Source organism: Merops nubicus, unplaced genomic scaffold (assembly GCF_000691845.1).
Source record: "Merops nubicus isolate BGI_N331 unplaced genomic scaffold, ASM69184v1 scaffold17843, whole genome shotgun sequence".
NCBI classification, from domain to species: Eukaryota; Metazoa; Chordata; class Aves; order Coraciiformes; family Meropidae; genus Merops; species Merops nubicus.
This window is the reverse complement of record NW_008597076.1, coordinates 51,161-70,311: the sequence shown is the minus strand read 5'-3', so window position 1 is coordinate 70,311 and position 19,151 is coordinate 51,161. Positions and strand designations below refer to the sequence as shown.

At 38.3% G+C, this 19,151-nt stretch overlaps 1 protein-coding gene across 1 annotated transcript in view; it reads left to right on the top strand.

The window, feature by feature from the left end:
- Positions 1-1,377: 1,377 nt before the first annotated feature.
- The window catches only part of SATB1 (SATB homeobox 1), a gene marked incomplete at its 3' end in the record, with an annotated part of 68,829 nt that continues 51,055 nt past the window's right edge, over positions 1,378-19,151 (top strand). Inside the window, exons 1-5 of the mRNA XM_008936597.1 lie at positions 1,378-1,490; positions 4,454-4,689; positions 8,480-8,656; positions 9,486-9,612; positions 10,339-10,462. Coding sequence (XP_008934845.1) covers positions 4,479-4,689; positions 8,480-8,656; positions 9,486-9,612; positions 10,339-10,462 — 639 coding nt within the window. The remainder of the gene's footprint in view (positions 1,491-4,453; positions 4,690-8,479; positions 8,657-9,485; positions 9,613-10,338; positions 10,463-19,151) is intronic.

Here is a 19,151-nt window from a genome sequence, read left to right as displayed (position 1 = left end):
AGGCAGCTCTGTCCGGGGGGACACACACATACACACACATACATCCATGTAACATCCAGCAACAACCGCCAAACCGGCCTAAATAATAACCGTACCCAGCCAGCCAGGGGCAACCAGAATTAAAAAAAAAATAAAAAAAGATAAAAAGGAGGAAAAAAAAGACCAAAACACCAAAGCCTACCATTATTCTTTTTCAATTATTATTGTTTGGCTTATTTTTGCTGGCTTGGTTTTTGTTGTTGTTGGCTTTTTGCAACCTTTCTATTTTGTATTTTTTTTTTACCCCTTCTTGCGAGAAACTCTTCTCGGAGTTCCCAGGGTTTTTTTCTTTCTTTTTTTTTTTTTCTTTGCAGAAGCAGAACCAGTGTTTTGTTGTGTTTTTTTTTCTTTTTTTTTTTTTTAAATAGAGAGGGTTGGGATTTTTTTTTTAATTAGGATTTCTGCCGGCTTGGGACTCGGAGGGAGTGAAACCTCGTCACTTTTTGTAGTGGTGGTGTGCCTTGTTGTGTGTGTTTCCTTCGTCCCCTCTGTCCTTTTTTTCTCTCCGCTCCTCTCTTCCCCCCTCACTCGCACAACAGCCCCCGGTAAATGAGAGGAGACAGGTCCTCTTTGCCTTTTTTTTTTTTCCCCCTTCCCCTCCCCGGACCGCAAAGGCGAGATTAAAAGTGGCATTTTAGTGCCTTTTCCTGCGATTTTTTCTCGACACTTTTTTTTTTTTTTCTTTTTCTTAAATCTCCAGTAGCGATCTTTGGGGCTGAGGTTTCCGCAGAAAGTTTGGGGGCTGTTACGGTGTGTATTTTTGCGGAGGGGGAGGGGAGAGGACTCTTTCTGTGTGTGCTGCTCCTCTGGGTGCCTATTGGAGAATAATAGTGTAAGTGACAACCTAGAAGTAGACTTTCTGCTCTTCACACTGGATAGAAAAGCCGGTTTTTTTTTTTTTCTTGCCTTTTTTTTTTTTTTTTTAAATAACCCCCCTTCTCACTTGCTCCTGTACGCGTTGATTTCATTTTTGAAAGGATAGCTAGACTTAAGTCACCCTCCACCTCAATTTAAACCTGCTACTTTATTTTATGATGATGATGATGATGAATTCCTCGGTTTGAGCGTTACACTTGTCTGATCAATTTGATCTTCAGCTCCTTCTTCCGTTGCTAAACCTCGAAAACTGGCTTTCTCAAAAGATATTTAATCTGTATTTTTTGTCCATTGCCATTTTTGCTCATGGCTACTCTCTTTCTCGCTATCTATTTTTGCCCCTCTCCACCTAGAGGAAAATAGCAACAAGAAAAAAAAAAAAAAGGGAGGGAAAAAAAAAAAAAGAGAATATTAGGGGAAGTAGTCCTCAGGTCTGCTGCCCCCCCCCTCTCCCCCCTCCAAAACGGGGGGGACCTAGAAAACATCAGTCTTGAACTTCTTCCTCTTCAAGAGCTCGGGCTGCAAAGGAAACCTCCTTTGTTTTTGTTATTTATATGCTGTCAAGTTTTGAAGTGGTGAGTTTCGGGTCGGTTTTGCTAATTTCACTCAGAAAACTGCAGTGTTTCTGTTTCTAGATAAGTACTTTGCTTCTTTGTCTCTTTAAAAGGTCACAGGGAAAGCTTGGCCTGGATTGTGAGAGCCATATGGAACGGATAAGTGCGGAGCCTCTCTCAAATGTGATTATGGGTTTTTATGGGGGAGGGAGGGGAGAGGAGGGGAAAGGCACGGGGAGGGGGCTGATTCAGGAGGAGAGGAAGAAATAGGATAATACCGGCGGCGTTACATCGCGACAAAAGGAGACGCCGTGCCGGCTCCCATTCAGAAATCGCACGGTGTGCCTGTACGTGTCCGCTGGCTCTGGGAAACTGTGCCTTGAAATTGTGCTCTGCTCTCAGTGCCTGTGATGAAAACTTGTAGTTGTGAGAGGTGCCTAAATCCAGGGGAACTTTTGGCCTGGAACCGGCGGAGATGATGGTTCTTCCCTGCAACCCTCTCTCCGGGCAGGCCACGCTGGTTGTTGCTCATCACTATTCCAAACTGAGGTTTCAGTGAACTTTAGCCTTGGGCATGGAGTTTAATTGAGTAAATTAGGTGTTTTATGTGCATGTAATTTTGCTTTGTAACATAAAGCTTTTTACAAGATGACTAGGCGATGAAAGGGTGCCGATGGGTGGGAACTCTCAGGCCAAGCGAAAATGACCAATTTGGTATTTTGGATGTAGTCAGTGTATTAACTAAACTGAGATGTATCACTTCTAGTCACTGTACGTGATGTAGTGCGATTCTGACTCATGATGACTAGATAGTTTTTGTAGTGAAGAACCTCCGTGCCTTAGAGTACTTCTGAAGTTGCCAAAAGTGACAAGGATTTTCTTGTTCGATGGTTTTTTGCTTTGTTTTACTCTTGTCCCCCTCTTCCCCCCCTCCCCCCCCCTTTTTTTTTTTTTTTTTTTTTTTTTTTTTTTTTTTTTTTTTTTTTTTTTTTTTTTTTTTTTTTTTTTTGTTAATCCTCTTATTCTGGAGAGAGAACAGACTCAGAAAAGCAGCACTATATGTTAGCACAGTCAGAAACAGCGGAAGACGTTAACGGTTTGCGTCTGTAATTCTTTGCTTCGGCTGCAGTTAACACAGAGGAAAAAAAAATCTTTTTGAAAAGTGGCTAAAATATGCACGTTTACTGTTAATAAGGCTCAAGACCTAAACCGGATGGGATCAAGATGAATGGTAAACCTTAGCCTGTCACCTTGCAGAATAAGGAAAAATAACGTTTTTCTGAACTTTAGTTATTCAGTAGCACTCTTCAGGCTGCTTGTAAACGTTCAGTTTAATGTATTGCCTCTGTCTTCCTACCGGGAAAAGCAGCGTGGTGTTCAAACAAGAGAAATATAGTTTACAGAACGATCGTTAACATATATGGGAACAACAGAGAAGTATATAAACAAATCCCAAGATGTTTAGGCTTTAAAAGCTTTGCTACGAAATGTGCAGAAAATGTATTGAATTACTAGGCAACTGAAAGAAAGTACCAATTATCAGATTCACACCAGTCTTTATAAATATGACTTTCCCAGTACTAGGTTTTGTACTTGCTAATGTAAATACTAGTTCATAAATATACGTCTAGTCACCTGTCCTTATTGATATAATATATACATAACATACATGTCTGTGTAGTTACACCTTTCTCAGTCAGAGAAAGGTAGGGTAAAATACCAAACAGTCACAACAGTATTGGTGAATGAAATCATAACCAGAAAGATGTCTCTGTTCTCAGCAACTAATTTTGTTTGTTTGCTTTAAATATAGTTGGCAAAGCAGATTTTGATGAGTGACAAAAATCCTCAAAACTTAGTTCATTATGTTCTAGGCTTGCGAGATTTTTAGTGATTTAACTGGGATTGCTATTCATGGTTAAAAAGTTTATAAGAAGTGAAATATAAGCATGCTAATATATACCTTGTCTTAATTTGCTATTGAAATTACTTCAGGGTTTCTTTTTTTGTTTCAGATAAGCTGTGCCAGCACGTAACTTAGCACCACTCAGTTTTGGGGTTTTTAAAAATTACTTTAGGGCTTCAAAATACTGTAGGAATTATGGTTGTGGGTTTGTGTTTTTGTTTTGTTTTTCCTTCCCCGGCATTATGTTTTGTAAGATGTTACCTTCTCAGTTATTTTTCTTAATGCAATAAATGATTCCTTTTAACACTAAACTTAACATGTGGAAAATTCATATGCATATTTTGAACTTCACAGAAGTTGATAAACTCTTGGAATAATATTGGTTAGGAAACAGAAGCAGCCATCTACCACCACTGCTTTCCAAAGTTAAAAGTTAAATTCTCTTCTAACTTTTATTTTTAAGGCAAGGGAAGGAATAGTAAATGGACAATATTCTGCGTCTCTAATAAATCTGTTGCTCCCTCAACTAAAGTTTTAACAATCTCTCTATTGTGGTGTGTCCATTTTTTTTTTTTAATCAAGTAGATTAAAAAAAAATGTTTCACTAGAATCTTTTTCTTTCTCTGTCCCTTTCTCTCAAGACAATAAAAACACCCTGGGATTAATAACAAATCTTTCTGTGAGATTTGTGACAATAGCTGTGTTGGAGCACATACTTTGACAGTCATCATCACTTACATGGGTATTAGTCTCTCTCAGATTTAGTTGACTATCTCTGAAATTCTTTTTTTTTTTTTTTAAAAGATATAATCTAGTTGGCTTTAAAAAAATGATTCCACCATATTATGCTGCGATCTCTTTGTAAACTGGAGTATGAAGAAGTAATTTTTTGGAGAATAAGTTTGTTTCTTTGAAAAAAGGCATCTTCTTTCCAGTTAAAATAGTTGTTTATTCTTCTTTATGAGCTCATGATGCATCTCTCTCTCTCTCTCTCTCTGTACATGTGCAGGCTGTGTACGTATACATATGCGCACACGTGTACAACATATATATTTTTTTTTTTTTTGAATCATGGCAGGTGATCTTTAGAGGCGGGACTGAGTATGGATCATTTGAACGAGGCAACTCAGGGGAAAGAACATTCAGAAATGTCTAACAATGTAAGCGATCCGAAGGGTCCACCAGCCAAAATTGCGCGCTTGGAACAGAATGGGAGCCCGTTAGGAAGAGGAAGACTTGGAAGTACAGGAACTAAAATGCAAGGAGTGCCTTTAAAACACTCTGGACACCTGATGAAAACCAATATTAGAAAAGGTAACACTTTTGATAATTCTGCATTGGAGCAATATGATTTATAATCTTTGGGGGGAGAAGCATACTTTTGCAGACTCTACTTCATTTATATTTCAAGATTAAATCTCCATTCTAAAACGCTATATATTCCCAACCCTGATATAAATCACATTTGGGAAATGTAAGCTTCATGCTTGGGTGGAGCATCTTGCTTTACAGGGTGGAGTCTGATTTTTGTTAAGGTAAAGGCTAGCTGTCCTGATTAAAGCTAATTCCTACACTGAAATCGAAATAATATGATGCATTAATTCTTTGAGTAGATGTTACGCTAAGAAATGCGAAAATCTGTAAGAGTAAATGCTGAACCCCAAAACCAAATTCTCACCTTTCCTCGTAATGGTGGTCCAAGCTTGGAAGGGCAGCACTATTAACATAACAGTTGCAAGTTGGTTTCAAGGCGAGAGTGTAAATCTTTAGGTATCACATTGGAGAAGTCATTTATGATGTCAATCTTCGCAGTTTATTTTCTTAAGTACAATTCATTATTGAACAATGAACAACTTGGGTGTCATATTTTTCAGTGGCTGGTTTGCTGTAATTAGACATTTACACAAGGAAAAGGCACATTTAGAATCATTGGTGTTTGTACATGGATGGCTTTTGTTTGCCTTGAAAATACTTTTTAATGGACAATAATCTGTAGATTTTGCTTATCAAAATGTGTCTTTTTTTTTTGACCATGTCCTGCCGACTTGCTAGTTTAAATCCAAGTATGCTGCCCATAATTTGGCATTTGTTTTAAAGCATCCTCTACTTTTCTTATTATAATTGGTGTATGTTTATAATCCAGATTTTTCTTTCACTTGATAAGCAAAGTGCAAAATGCAACCAAGACTATTAAATGCACGAAGTTAGAAGGCAGAGGAATTTCATTGTGCCTGATGCATAACATTTATCGTACAATCATTTATTTTTTCCTCGGTTTGGCGAAAACAAAGAATATATTGATCCTGAAATGAACAGACACAGCAGTCCGTATTGTTAGATCTTTATCTATTAAAAATGGAAAAACAGCACTTCAGCAAATTCTTTGGCCTCTGCTCATGATTACCCTATTTATTGATTGTTTGCCAAGAATGTATGCATCTTAAGAAAGCCAGGGTAAGAGCATTAAAAATATAATTTATTACGGCTTTTCAAGCAGAGTGCATTAATATTGTACTGTGAAGCAGTGGGGCTATATAAAAAGGACTTTCTGACGCCTGCAAACATATAAGTTCCATAAATTCCTAAATAGGAGATTTCAGCTGTCTCTGGTATTATGTGATATTTGCACAGCAAACTTTAATGCCAGGACAGTTTTAGACAAGGATTCTACAGACTTCACTGCTCCTTATGGCAGACGTGCTGTTTACACAGACTCGTAAACCTTCAGCAAAAGCTCTAACACTGCCTTCAGGTTTAAATCATGCTGTATTTTTAGCAGCAAGCACTGACCAATGCTCTCCCCTTTAATACTGGAAGGTTATAAGTTGCTGCACTTGGAGGTCTTGCCAAGTACTAGCAGGACTGATCAGCCAGCTGAGATTGTGCTCTCCTGTACAACACTTTTCACATTAACAGAAGGACACTAGTGACAGTTTGCTAAAAGATTTAGTGGCTTGATTTGTAGTGAGATGGATCCTGGTAGTGCGACACAGGTATCACCTCTGGTAATCTACCCTGTACATCAAAACCTGGCCCGGAGGTTCTCCTGTGGTGTTTAAGGCACCGCATTTTCCAGAATGCCGCGACTCAGGAGACCACAAACCTGGCAAAAAGTGCGCTGTTACACAGCGAAGTTTTTGTCTGATCATAGCCTCATTTGCAGGAACTGATAAGGTGGAGAACAAATAGGCTTTAGCTGGTTTGGAGTGTGTCGGCACTGTTTGTTGAGATGCTTTGTTTACATTTTATCTTCAGGTATTAATGGTGAAACTACTTATGAATTTTGAGCCCTTACTCTGAGTCAGACAGTAGTAGCTCAAACATCAATTGTGAGAGCCTGGAAGGGGGAAAAAACCAAACACCACCTTTTTGCAGATGAAGCGTGTGTGTGTTTTAGAAAGCTCTCCTCAGCTTAATTAAAACTGGCGAAGAAATCACCAATTTGCATGTACTGCTTTTGCTTTGGTCTTCTCTTCCTTCCTGACCAGTCTCACTTAGATTTATTAAAATAAAAAAAAAAAGGGGGGGGGGGGGGGAAGCTGCTTCTTCCTGCACTACATAAATATTGGCAGGCTTTTAGTCCTGTCTTTCATGCTGAGCCTATTGGGCAAACTGGAGTGAGTTTGTGAGCTTTTCCAAGCGAGGCTGAAGGGGTTTGTTTGCCAGAGATTGACTCTCTGGTGAGCAGATGTAGTTTAAATATACGTGCTTTAGAGGTATCTTTTTTATTATGATTTCTTGCTGTACATTACAGTACAAATCAACAGACAAGGTCTTAAAGCATTTATCTGTTGTCAAGAGTGAATCTTCTTTTTAGACTGCGGCGTGTCTGGTGCACCTTAGCAGGTTAGGAGGTTTCCGTAAGTCTAGAGGGCAGTGATTATTATAGAGGCATTAACATTGTAGGACTAATTGGAGTTCCTGGGTGCCCTGTTAAAATAACCCTTGTCATCATTTATGCTAAAGACGATACCCCTCTGGCAGGCTGCCATAAGACAGTTCTGTACATCTGCTTTTAACCCTTTTGCTTTCTGTCATTAAGAGATCCTAACCTGTGCTGCTGGAGACAGCAGGACAGCGCCTACAGCTGTGGGTCTGAGGTCATCTTGTCATCCCTGGCCCCCTGGCAGGCCAGGAGGGGTTCTCACAAAGTCTAGGCATTTGATTGCTGGGAGAGACTTTGTTCCTGAAACAGCTTGGGTCATTTGTGACTTTTCTGTCTGTTGTCAAAAGGGAGGAATTTTCTTTTTTTTTTTTTTTTTTTTTAAGGCAAAAGGAAAGGAAAAAGGTTGTTTTCTTAATAGTCTGTGCAGAGTAGGGAAGGGTTTGTCATATGAGGCTACAAGACTGGAAATTAGTAATTACTTTCAGGCATGCCAAAATAGCAATAAATACTAGAAATGTGGAATGTAAAGTGCAGGATGCAACAACAACAACAACACAAAACCCAACCCTGAGCTGCAGGTACACTTCTTAAAATGGAATTGAAAGCATGATTTGTTCCTTAAAGCTGCGAGTGAAAGTAGTTGCTCAAGTGCACTCAGTGAATGAAGCACGAATTAGTGTTAACTTTTGCCTTGTTTACTTGTGTAGTCTTTTCAGAGCAAATGTATAACGCACAAGGTGATTTGTTGTTGTTGTTGAGGGCAATTAAATATTTTTGGCAGGACTAAGAAAGTTTTAACGCTAACGAACAAAATTATGTAGCTGGTACTAAAATGGCTTACAGCGAAGACATCTGCAGTATGTATTTAGGTTCTCATGCTGCCTGCTACTCACAACAAATCAGGCAGGACAGAGAGAATCAACTTCTCTTCAGTCAACCTTATTTTTTCTATAGAAGGTAATTCATTAATCTGTAACCGATCAAGCGAGATAAATTTGCATTTCTGCTTTTCAGGAGATGTATGTTTTGTAGAACTTTCTCTTTTTTGGGGGAGGGTGAGAGGAAGGGATTCAGGAAATATGTTTATCAAATATTTGTGATGATTCTTGATGCCTCCTCTGCCTGTTTGTACAGGTTTTATTTACATAATGCTGTATAGACCCACCTACCCTACTCTAACTCCAGTTTAATGCATTAATTTTTATTTTTTTTTAATAGGAAGTATGCTTCCAGTTTTCTGTGTAGTGGAACATTATGAAAATGCCATCGAATATGATTCTAAGGAGGAGCATGCAGAATTTGTGTTGGTGAGAAAGGATATGCTTTTCAACCAACTGATTGAAATGGCATTGCTGTCACTTGGATATTCTCACAGCTCTGCTGCCCAAGCAAAAGGTAAATAAGATTATGAAATTGTATGATGAATTATGTTTGTGGGGTCTTTGGGGAGGGGTAGGGTGTCTTTCAGGAATGCTCTGTAGATTTTACTACTTAAACTTCTTACAGATTCTGTCTCTGTCTTGTTTTGTTTTTTTTCCTGTTAATGTATTTTTGTTTAGTTAGTGCATGTTTTGTTCATGGGGAGCATGGAGGTAGGTTCTTTTTTTTTTTTTTTTCCTTTTTAAAGAAAAAAAAAGACTTCAACTGAATCATTAGTATGCTTATTGACCTTAATAATCTGCTCCACTGAGGATCCACAAGGAAGTGTAAAGCATATTTGAGCAGATGGACTGTTGAGAGTCAACTTGCATTTATGACTGAATATCCAGCTCTGTTTCTTTTATTTTGTTCCTGATGGTTTTATAGACTGCAAAGTTGCTTGGGGTATTTTTTGTTGCTGTTGTTTTTCTTTTTTTCTCAGTCCTTGTGTGGCAAAATCCTTTCTAATGTATTAATAGGAATGCTAAGAATTATATCGTGTCCTACTGAATTAATGGGAACTTAGGAAAATACACTTCTATACACATTAAAAAAAATCTCTGTTGTAATGCATTAATGCTGTAAAGCATATCCTTGGCGGTGTGGGGTTTTTTGGGAGGTTGTCCTTTTATTTTGCCATAATTAAGAGCCTGGAAACAAAGGTGGTGATCTTGTTAAAATCAGATTTCTTTTGTCCCTAGGAATTAACAGGTAATTTTTTTTTTTAATTTTATTTTTCAATTTTTCCTACCCTTCTTACCCACTCCTCTCCCCCCTCCCCCCCAAAAAAATAAAAACCCCACAGGGCTTATCCAGGTTGGGAAGTGGAATCCAGTTCCACTTTCCTATGTGACAGATGCCCCTGATGCTACAGTAGCAGACATGCTGCAAGATGTGTATCATGTGGTCACACTGAAAATCCAGTTACACAGGTAAGTTGCCTACCAATTCTGGGCATGAACTGTTACTTGTCTGCTCTTACTGCTAATATTGCTTGTGTTTACTTCCTACTGTGCTGTGTGCTCGACATACAAAGGCTTATCTAAATTCCTTTTTAGTTACTCTAATTCTGCCTTAACTTGGAGCATACTATTGCAGAAAACTTTTATAGCTCTGATACATAGATATTCTTTGGATACCTCATTAAAACTATATTGCATTTTAGTCAATTAAATGATGCATTACAAGAAGGCATTTTACATAAAGTTTACTTAAGAGAAAAATATTTTTGCATATCATGAACAATGCCATCTGTGTGCATTTTGTAAAAGAATGACTCGCTCGCTCTCATTGTTGCTGCCTAGGTCCTTAAATTCCTCAGTAACGAAAGAGGGAAGAGCGATTAATGTATTAATGTTTTTCGTGATCAGTGGTGAGAAAGCATTACACCTTAAATTGTTTTACCAAGCGCATCAGAGCAGGAAGGTAGAAGTAACATGAAAAAATAGTCGCCACATGCAGCTGATGTATAATTCATGCATCAATACAGCAGATGTGTTGTATAAAGTAATTAACTAATCGGAACAATCAGGAGACCGAGAGCAATCTCCAGATGCATCTGCTTGATGCGCGAAATGAAATCTGTCTGTCTTAAAGGAATGTTCTGCAGCAGGATGCAATCTTGTAATAATCCCTTTTCTAATCTGTGTTTCAAATAGTTGCCCTAAACTAGAAGACTTGCCTCCTGAACAATGGTCTCACACAACAGTAAGAAATGCTCTGAAGGACTTACTGAAGGATATGAACCAGAGTTCATTGGCCAAGGAATGTCCCCTTTCGCAGGTACTTAGCATAACATGTAATAAATAATAAAGCACTATAGGCAACACTGATGTGAGATTTGAGATTTCTACAGGCTGCAGCAAGTAGTACCCATGGAGTGAATCTGCCAAAAATGCAAATTCATTTGACCACTTCATGATCTTTATAAATATGCCTGATTCATTTTGAACGTAGTCTTAAAACATTTCCCATGAGGAGTCGCAAGAGGTTGTTTACACCACACTAAAATAGTCTCGCAACAAGCTGGATTTTAACTGGGTTTTGTCTTCAGTCTTTGAACTGCTTTGATGCAACTACTTTTTTCAAGCACATGTGTTCAAGATGTTAAAAGGCTCTTTACTTACTGCTGTCAAAAGTACTATTGAATCTGAATGCTTGTTAGATAACCTACAGTAGTTTTAAATGCTAATTCATAAAATGAGACAGTCTTTGGCATGCTATATGAGAAGGGAATAAAGAATAAAGCTGTTTGGATGATGTGTTGTTGCAAACAACCAAAGGAAAATCAGTTATTTATTAGTTCTAATCAAAATATACCTAAACAGAAATGAAATCTCAGTTTATGCCTTGCCAAATACTGAACTGATGCTTTCCTCAAGCCTTAGTTGTGGTGTTATTTGCTTTTCTCTTCTTGCCATTCTTTTGTCATATTACTGTGAAGGCACAACTTATTTTCCTGTTCAGTACGGTGTCCAATGGAGCTGTGGTGGCAACATCAAGATTTATTTTTACCTTTAAATCTTAGAATGTATTTTGTTCTGATGCAGCGGAGACAAATTCTGTATATGGTTAAGTGATTCTAGTTGTGGTTAGGAGGGGAAAAAGGAAATTAAGGAAGTCAAGGTATTTTTATGGGGATTTTATTTCTCTTGCTCAGAATATTGGAGTCTTTGTCTCCAAAAGACTTCAGTTAATCTATAGAGGAGTACTCTCTTTCTCTGTCTGTCTTTCTGGCGGATGTATTAGCAGGCTGTTTTCCCATCACTTTTTTCCCCCTATGGTTAGTTTTTTTTCAGTAATGTGGCTCCAATATAGGAAGTTTTGAAGTGGAAATAATCAAAATTATCTTCAATGGTTGCAAACTGTTCCAGTGATACGTTTGCAAAGTTATCTTGTATTTACCTACTATAAAAGCATGTGAGCATTTGCACTGCTGGCTTATGGAGACTGCAGATAATTTGGAATTTTTCTCCTTTTTTATCTAACAGTGCTAGTTTTTACTTGATACTGAAGCAAGTAAATTCTGCTGAGATTGAATGTTTGATTTGTATTTGGACAGTGTGTTTCACATAGCAGCTTCTGTATATATGTAGATAATGCAAAGATAAAGCAGAAAAAAGTTTTTAAAAGGAATACTTTTATACTGAGAGACTGTCATGGTACTGGAGACAATTCAATAATTACACTCTTAAAAAGTTGTTTTTAAACTAAAGTGAGTCTTTAGGTAACAATTTTAATGTACAAAAAAATTTCTCCTCATAACAGCTCTTAAAGTTAACACTTAAGATGACCAAACCCCCAGATTACAACACTCTGATTTGGGGCTGTCTGCTTACTGTTTTGCACGTCTTTATTTGTAAAAGAGTATTCTTAAAGCCCTGAGCTGCTTTCTGTAGATAAAAGCACACTTATTACTTCTGTCCCCTCTATCTTCACCAGCGCTGCAGTAGTTGGATTGCAAGAATTTAGATAGATAGGTTCTGCTTTTCTCTTTTTAATTTAAAGACCAAATCACATTAAACTTAAAAAAAATATTTATTTTTTCCTAACTTTTGTAAAAACAAGATGTTACAGCAGTTGATCAAGAGCCCATCAGTCAGTCTAAATCTTCCCGTTTCCCTCTGGGAGCTTGAGGGAGGGCGTGTTCATTTGACAGTGTCCTTTTCACACGACTGAACTGATCTGAAAGCTTCCCGTATTTACCTAGCTAATAACTCCTCCTATATTGCTCGTATAGAAAGGACACTGATTCAAGGGTGTCTGTTTTATTAAAACATTTTAAAGATTGTGAATTGCCCCACAGCGGCATGCTGCTGCAGCAGAGGTGAGAAGGAAGAGCAAGGCAGAGGTCAGGAGGCGATGTTTCCTTAGAAGGTCCAGCCAAATGCCAGCATGGGAGATTCTCCTGAGAGCAGAGCAGTAGTCTCTCCTGTTGTGTACTTCCACAGGCATAGGTAATGCCATATGAAGTGCTTCATCACAAATGCAAACTGATGCAGTGACACTGTACCATAACTTATTAACACTGTTATGGATATAATTTATTAACCACAGAAGAATGACTCAAAGTGGAAACGAGAGTAGTTGTCGTTTTCTGACACTGTCATTACTAGTGGCATTAGTACTCGTATTTTGTGTGGGTACGGGAGGATTTGTTGTCAAGTATTTAAGTTGCTGTGCTCAATGTGTGGCATCTCTGAAGCCCTAGCTAAGCGTGGAAACATGAGAATCTCCCTCCTCACTTAAGATTTACTGGATTTTCTTTAATATTTCATCTGTGTATTAAAAAATTGCTCATATTTATTCAGAGTACTGATATTCTATGTAACAAAAAACAGAGCAAATTATTTTTATAGTGCAGGTATATTTAATCGCTTGAATATATGAGCAAACAAACTTTTAGATCCCATTTGTCTTAATTACAGAATTATGAAAACTTAACAGCATCATCTATTTTCGTGGGTTTTCATCCTTTTTTGTTTGTTTGGTTTTGGTGGTGTTTTTTTCTTTTTTTTTTTTCTTTCTGTTTTGTCCAAGTAAAACTCTGGGGCGTACAGGTATGCTTTCCTCAGTAAGTTATCACAGTAACTCTTAGTGTCATTAGGAGGGTTGAATGCATGGTCTCATTTGAAGCTACTGTGATTGTCTTGCCCTGTGAGTGCTGTGCCACCCTGAAAGGTTAGGTTTATCACTCAGTATCTGAACCCACATCACGGGGAGTCCTCACTGACATCACTTTGAGGGCTTGGAAGGGCCAGAGCAAATGCATGGCTCTCAACTGACATGGAATTGCAAACATCTGTCCAGAGGTTTAGTCTCAAATTTTTGCTATCAAGCAGACAAAAGTAAGAGGATGCCACAAATTTCCCACAGAAAAGCCAGGCTGGTTCTGAGTTAAGTGCTGCAGTGGGTTTTCATGCTTTACCTTGGGTTTGCAGATTTTATTGCTAGAGCCTAGCAGCATATGCAGATACTGAGTGAAAGACTTTTCACATTTGATGTGCACGGCTTGCTTCATTTCTACTTCCTCTCCAGACCTCTTTTGATGGGGAAGGCAACTTGAATTTAATCTAGAGCTCAGTTTTGGGCAATCTTGCACATTCCATTAAAGTGGTGCATCTCGTGAGTGGCCTAGATCTCATTTCCCTCCTGTTTTGGCTCTTCAGTCTCCAAAGGGTTGTAAAGAAATTGTTCTACCATCAATTCTTATTTTCAGCCCCTCTCAAAGAAGCTCTACTCTACCTCAGTCTGTTGGGAGCTGCTCTAAAGTGATCTGCCAGAGAGGCAGGCCTGTTGCATTTATTTATTTAATGTTAGTCCTTCCATCTCTCTACTCAGCCTTAATCTTCGCGTTTTCCTACTTCACTTACAGAGTTTTGCCCTGCTTGGGTTTTTAGTCTCTTATTGCTCACATAGTTAAAAATACTGAAATACTACAGACTGTATTTATAATGATATTAATAAGGTGAGGTTTTTTTGGTTTGTCCCTCTTGGAGTACTTACTTGCTTTCTCCCTTCTCCCGTCCCCCACCTACCCCAGATAAGCTTTTAGGAGGGAGAGGAGAGCAAAATGGGCTATTGGCCGGAGCAAAGGCTGAAAATCCTTTTGATAACTCTGGAACAAATGTGTTGTGTGCTTTTGAACATTTAGATGTACCCCTTATCTTGGGTTCCTGTAACCTTTTCCATGAAAGGAAGATAACAAGTCACCTACCAAATGAAGAGATTGTAGAGATTAATTAGTATCTGGGCACTGCTTTGAAAATATGGCAGCGATCAAATGACATTGACTTTTCTACTGGTATTATCTCACCTGATTTTTCTTTTTTTTTCCCCTACAAAAAGATTTTCTAAATGATTGTTGTTAGTATTCACAAACAGACACTTTTATCAAAGCACTGCAAGAGTACTTCTGAGGCAAGGTATTATTTCTCTTCCCCCATAATATCCTGAAATGTGAAGGGTTTGTTTTTTTTATTCAGTTTTTTTTTCCCCTTTGCTCATCCTTTGAAGCTGCTTGTATCTAGCCTGACTCTCAGGACCACCGATAGTCAGTACATTATAGATGAGAAATTCCAGGCACAATGTATAGTAGAATCTCAAATCTCTTAGTTTATTACTTGTAAAAATATTTTGTAGGGGGCATACAATATTTTCATGCAATATATGCAGAGGTTATGATACTTCTGGACATAGTAACTTACAGACATTGCATCAATATATTAAATTTGTGTGGCCCCCCATACCCACAATATATTTTACATAATTTTGCCCTTGATCAGGAAGGAATGGCATTTTGTCAGTTAGGGGGAGAGACACTTGCATTCCATGAAACATGTGCACATACAGAACAAGTGCTGATACGACACCAGAGTCTGAGTAGTTTTGCACTCGTGATGACTGTAGGTATCCTGGCCGGATTTTGATCAAACTTCTGTGCTGTTGTGCATGCTATTGTCTGCATCTGGCATGGACACAGTATAGGTCATATACTTTCCTTTTTGTTCAGATATCCTGCCATGAATTTACATGCTGCTTTACACATACATGGTGCAGAATTTATATGATCTGGCAGAGACGCCAGACAGAAGGCTTGCTCAGAACCTCAGTGTTTCTCAGTTCACCTGATCTGAATTCACCTGGCCATCACAGCAGTAAGCGGCATACTACAAGTCCTCTCACATTTCCTTGTTGATGTTCTGACCCCCCCTATTCCTCTAAATTCCCAACCACAAAAAGTTGCATTTGTTAAAATTAAAATTTCCAATAGCCAAGGAATAAGCTCTTCAGAGTTGCCCAAATACATACTTTTTATGTGCAATTTTTGATTCATGCTTTACAAAACTAAAAGTACTTTTTTGCCTTCTCCTTTCAATTTTACCTGCCTAGACCTGAGATCAAGTCCTTGGATTTCTTTGTTGCTTGTGATTCTGTCTCCTCCTCCTCCCCCTTCACCTCTCCCAATAATTAATAACCAGAGTAAGGAATGCAGCTCCTTTTTCTACTTAGAAGTTACTGTACTTTAGATTTTAAAGATGTCATTAATTATTTCAGGGAAGTAAGTCCTTGAGGGCCTGGGCTCAGGTTTTGGCAGGCAGGGCCCTTCAACCCACCCCTCAGTTGCTCAAGAGCATTCACTCTGATGTCTCTTCAAGCCAACGTGGTATCTGGATTTTTAAAACATTTTCAATTAACTATTACAATTTATGCCCGTGATTTTTAGTCATCCAGATAGAATGGGCAGCACAGACCCTATTGCTGATGGGATGGGGAAAATGAAATATGCGTGTTGGTAGAGGTGGGTGAGGGTGTTCACAGGATACTCAACGTTCACCGATTTATGTTCTTTAGATGCATCTAAACATTCTCAGTGTTAAAGCTATTCCAGTCTATCTGCAACTGTTCTATCTGGTCAGCGCCCTAGTAAAGTAGAAAATAGCTATTTTTTTCTGCCTCTTCATTAAAATTAATGATAATGAGGTTGTCAAAGTCCCTTTCCAAAACAGCTATGGGTCCTGGACTTATTGTGGGGAGGAGGGGAATGTACCTTGTTTCTCAAATAAATGCAGTTTATAACTTCAGAGCACTCTGTAAAGTGTCAGCATGTCCCTTAGTATCTCTGTTGTCATGTGGTCTTGTGTTTCTGCTTCTGAAAAAATGTTTGTGTTTTTTTTTTTTTTTTTCTCTGTTTTAATACTCCTGAAGTCAGCTATATGAAGATATAAGCAGCTGTCTTCTATGAGGCTCTCCTGTGAGCAAAGAATAAAATTCATGGTTTTTTTAAGGAAATAACATTTTGGGGACTGTGCTCCCCACTTTGTGTGCTAACGACTTAAGATGGTATCTCAGCAATTTTGGGAACTGTGTCACATGAATGATTATCTGTATCATATGGACTTTAAGTTTTAGGGAAGTGACAGAATGAAAAAGGAACATGACACCTTTTCTACATTTTCCTTTGAAAATGTGCATGTGTTGTAGAACTGAGCCCTACTTCAGTTTTGATTCTGTGGTCCTGAGCAGGGTATATAGAAAAACTCACATTTTAAATATTTGCATTGATGGTCTTATTGTTATATACACACATTTGTTTATATATAAAAGCATGGAGTTTTTTCCTTTTTACATTTAGTAGATTAAGAGGCAATCAAGTAATGCACTGCTACAAAATTCTGTATTCATTCATTCATGTTTCTTGCATACTTCTTAACACAGGCATGGCTGAGTGTGAACCCTGATTTATTTATTTATTTTCCATAGCTTTATTAGAGGCTTAACAAGCCACCCCTCCAGTGTTCTTTAAAGGAAGATTGCAAATAAGTTTTTTCTTCTTCTTAGCAAATTGTTGGCTGTAGAGTACAGCACAAGTATAAACAACATGAGAGATCCTTTAACATAACATGAGAGAGCCTTTAGTCGCTTTGCTCCCTAGCTTTGGAACTCATTGCCAATTGAAGTAAGGAAAGCTCTGGCTGTTGGGACTTTTAAATCTAGACTTAAAAGTTATTTGTTCTGTTTAGCATTTTTAAAATGATTCTATTAGGAATTGTATGTGCTTCAGTTTTAATTTTAACTCATAATGATTGTAAAGCACCCTGGGATGCTTGCGTGAAGGGCGCTACAGAAACCCAAGATTGCATTGTACTGTGTTGTAATCTATTGTATTATTACATGGTGCTGGAGTTGGACCACGAACAATTCATATAGAAAGCATTTGAGCACTTAGCCAGAGATAAGGAGTGCCTGTGTGGGGGGGTACTGTCTCTTTTTGCTTCTTTTCCCCATTTTCTGTCAGTTATTTTATTAAACTAAATTAACATGGCAGTTATTCCCTAAGAAATGCCAGCATAATTTACTGCTGCAAAGGGGCTCAAAATGTAAACCAGATGATAAACTAAAAATAAAAAAGTCCACATTAAGATTTAATTGCACTTCCCTTTCTATATTACGTTCTTATGTAAAATACATTACAAAACAGTACTTTCTTTATCACTTCCTTCACTTTTAACTGAATTTCATTAACAATAAAGAAATATATTGTCTCCGTTTCAGTAATGTTGCTTGACAGTTAATCCCTTAACTTGATGTACATGTCTTTAAGATTTTTTTTTTTTTTTTTTTTTTTTTTTATTAAAGAACATGATAGCAATGACTGGAGCCAAGTATTGCACAATCATGTGATTTGCAAGTTTCCCAGCTCGCAGCTTTGCCAGTGCAGGTCAATTCACACCTGCCACACTTATGCCATTCTGGTCCTCATGTTGCTTTTCCTCGGTGATTGTCAGAGGTAGAGAGAGTTATGCGTGCAGCTCCTTCCTTCCCTCCTCCCTCCCCACTCCAAATGTGTGGTAAACCTTGTGCATTGGAAGTGTCTGCTCAGGAATTAAATGGAGTTTAATTTCTGTCCATTAGGAAGCTGCTATCCACATTGCCAATTAAGTGTTCTACTTTAAGGGTGAGGAGATATGTATGTCTACATCTTAATCACTGCTGTGACTGGTTTGCAGAGACCTTCCCTGACTAGTTCTGTTATTACTAGCAGTGGTAGGAGGCACAGAGATCAGTGTGAGCATAAAATCTACCCAAAAGCTGAGTAAATTCTGTAGGTGCTGTAGAGTCACTGTCAGCAGATCTAAAGCTGGGGTAGGTCTGCGTTAGGGGACGCAGGAGTGCAGGCAGAAAGATGCGTTGGGAGAAGATTACCTGAACTGGCAGTAATTTTTTACCTGACAGGAATGAAAACAAAGCAGGACCCACTTACTTGGAGGCAATGCTAAAAGCTGAGCAACTCTCACTTTGTCCAACCAGACTCATGGCATGTCTCTACTCTAATCATAACTTAGAATAAAAGAAATGCTTTTCTCAAACAGACTCTGAGCAAAACTCTCAAAGCCTTCTCCCTCCTCCCACCTTTTTTTTTTTTTCTTTTAAAATTATTAATTAGGTTCTTCCTTTTCATTTCCAAGAAACATGGTAGGAAAACCTAAGCCAAGGGTGAGCTTTGTCTCTCTTTCCTTGGATGTTGCTTTAAAAACAGCACAAATAGTATCAGATTCCCCTGGTGCCTTGCAGCGGTGATCAGAGGACAGGTTTTTCAGGACAGCAGCAACCTCAGACCTGCCTCACTTCAAGCCATGGAATAAACGACTCAAAAGGGAAAAGTTCTGTTCCCCACGAGTGGGAACAGATTAAAGGTTTTCCCCATATACACCTATCTCTTAATTATTCTTATTTTTTAAGTACTACGATTTCCTACACTAAGAGTTGCAGTTCTTCCATAAGCTTGCACCAGGAGAGTGGGGGAAACTGTGCTGAAGCATAGCTTGTGCCTGACTTTGCCACCTTTCCAAAAGATTTGATACTTTTTAGTAAACTATCATGGAGAAGGCTGGGTTTCATGATGATGAAAAACTGAGGCACATGTGAAAGACATTAGTGTTAATGGCTTTCCTAGAGATGGAGAGGAGAT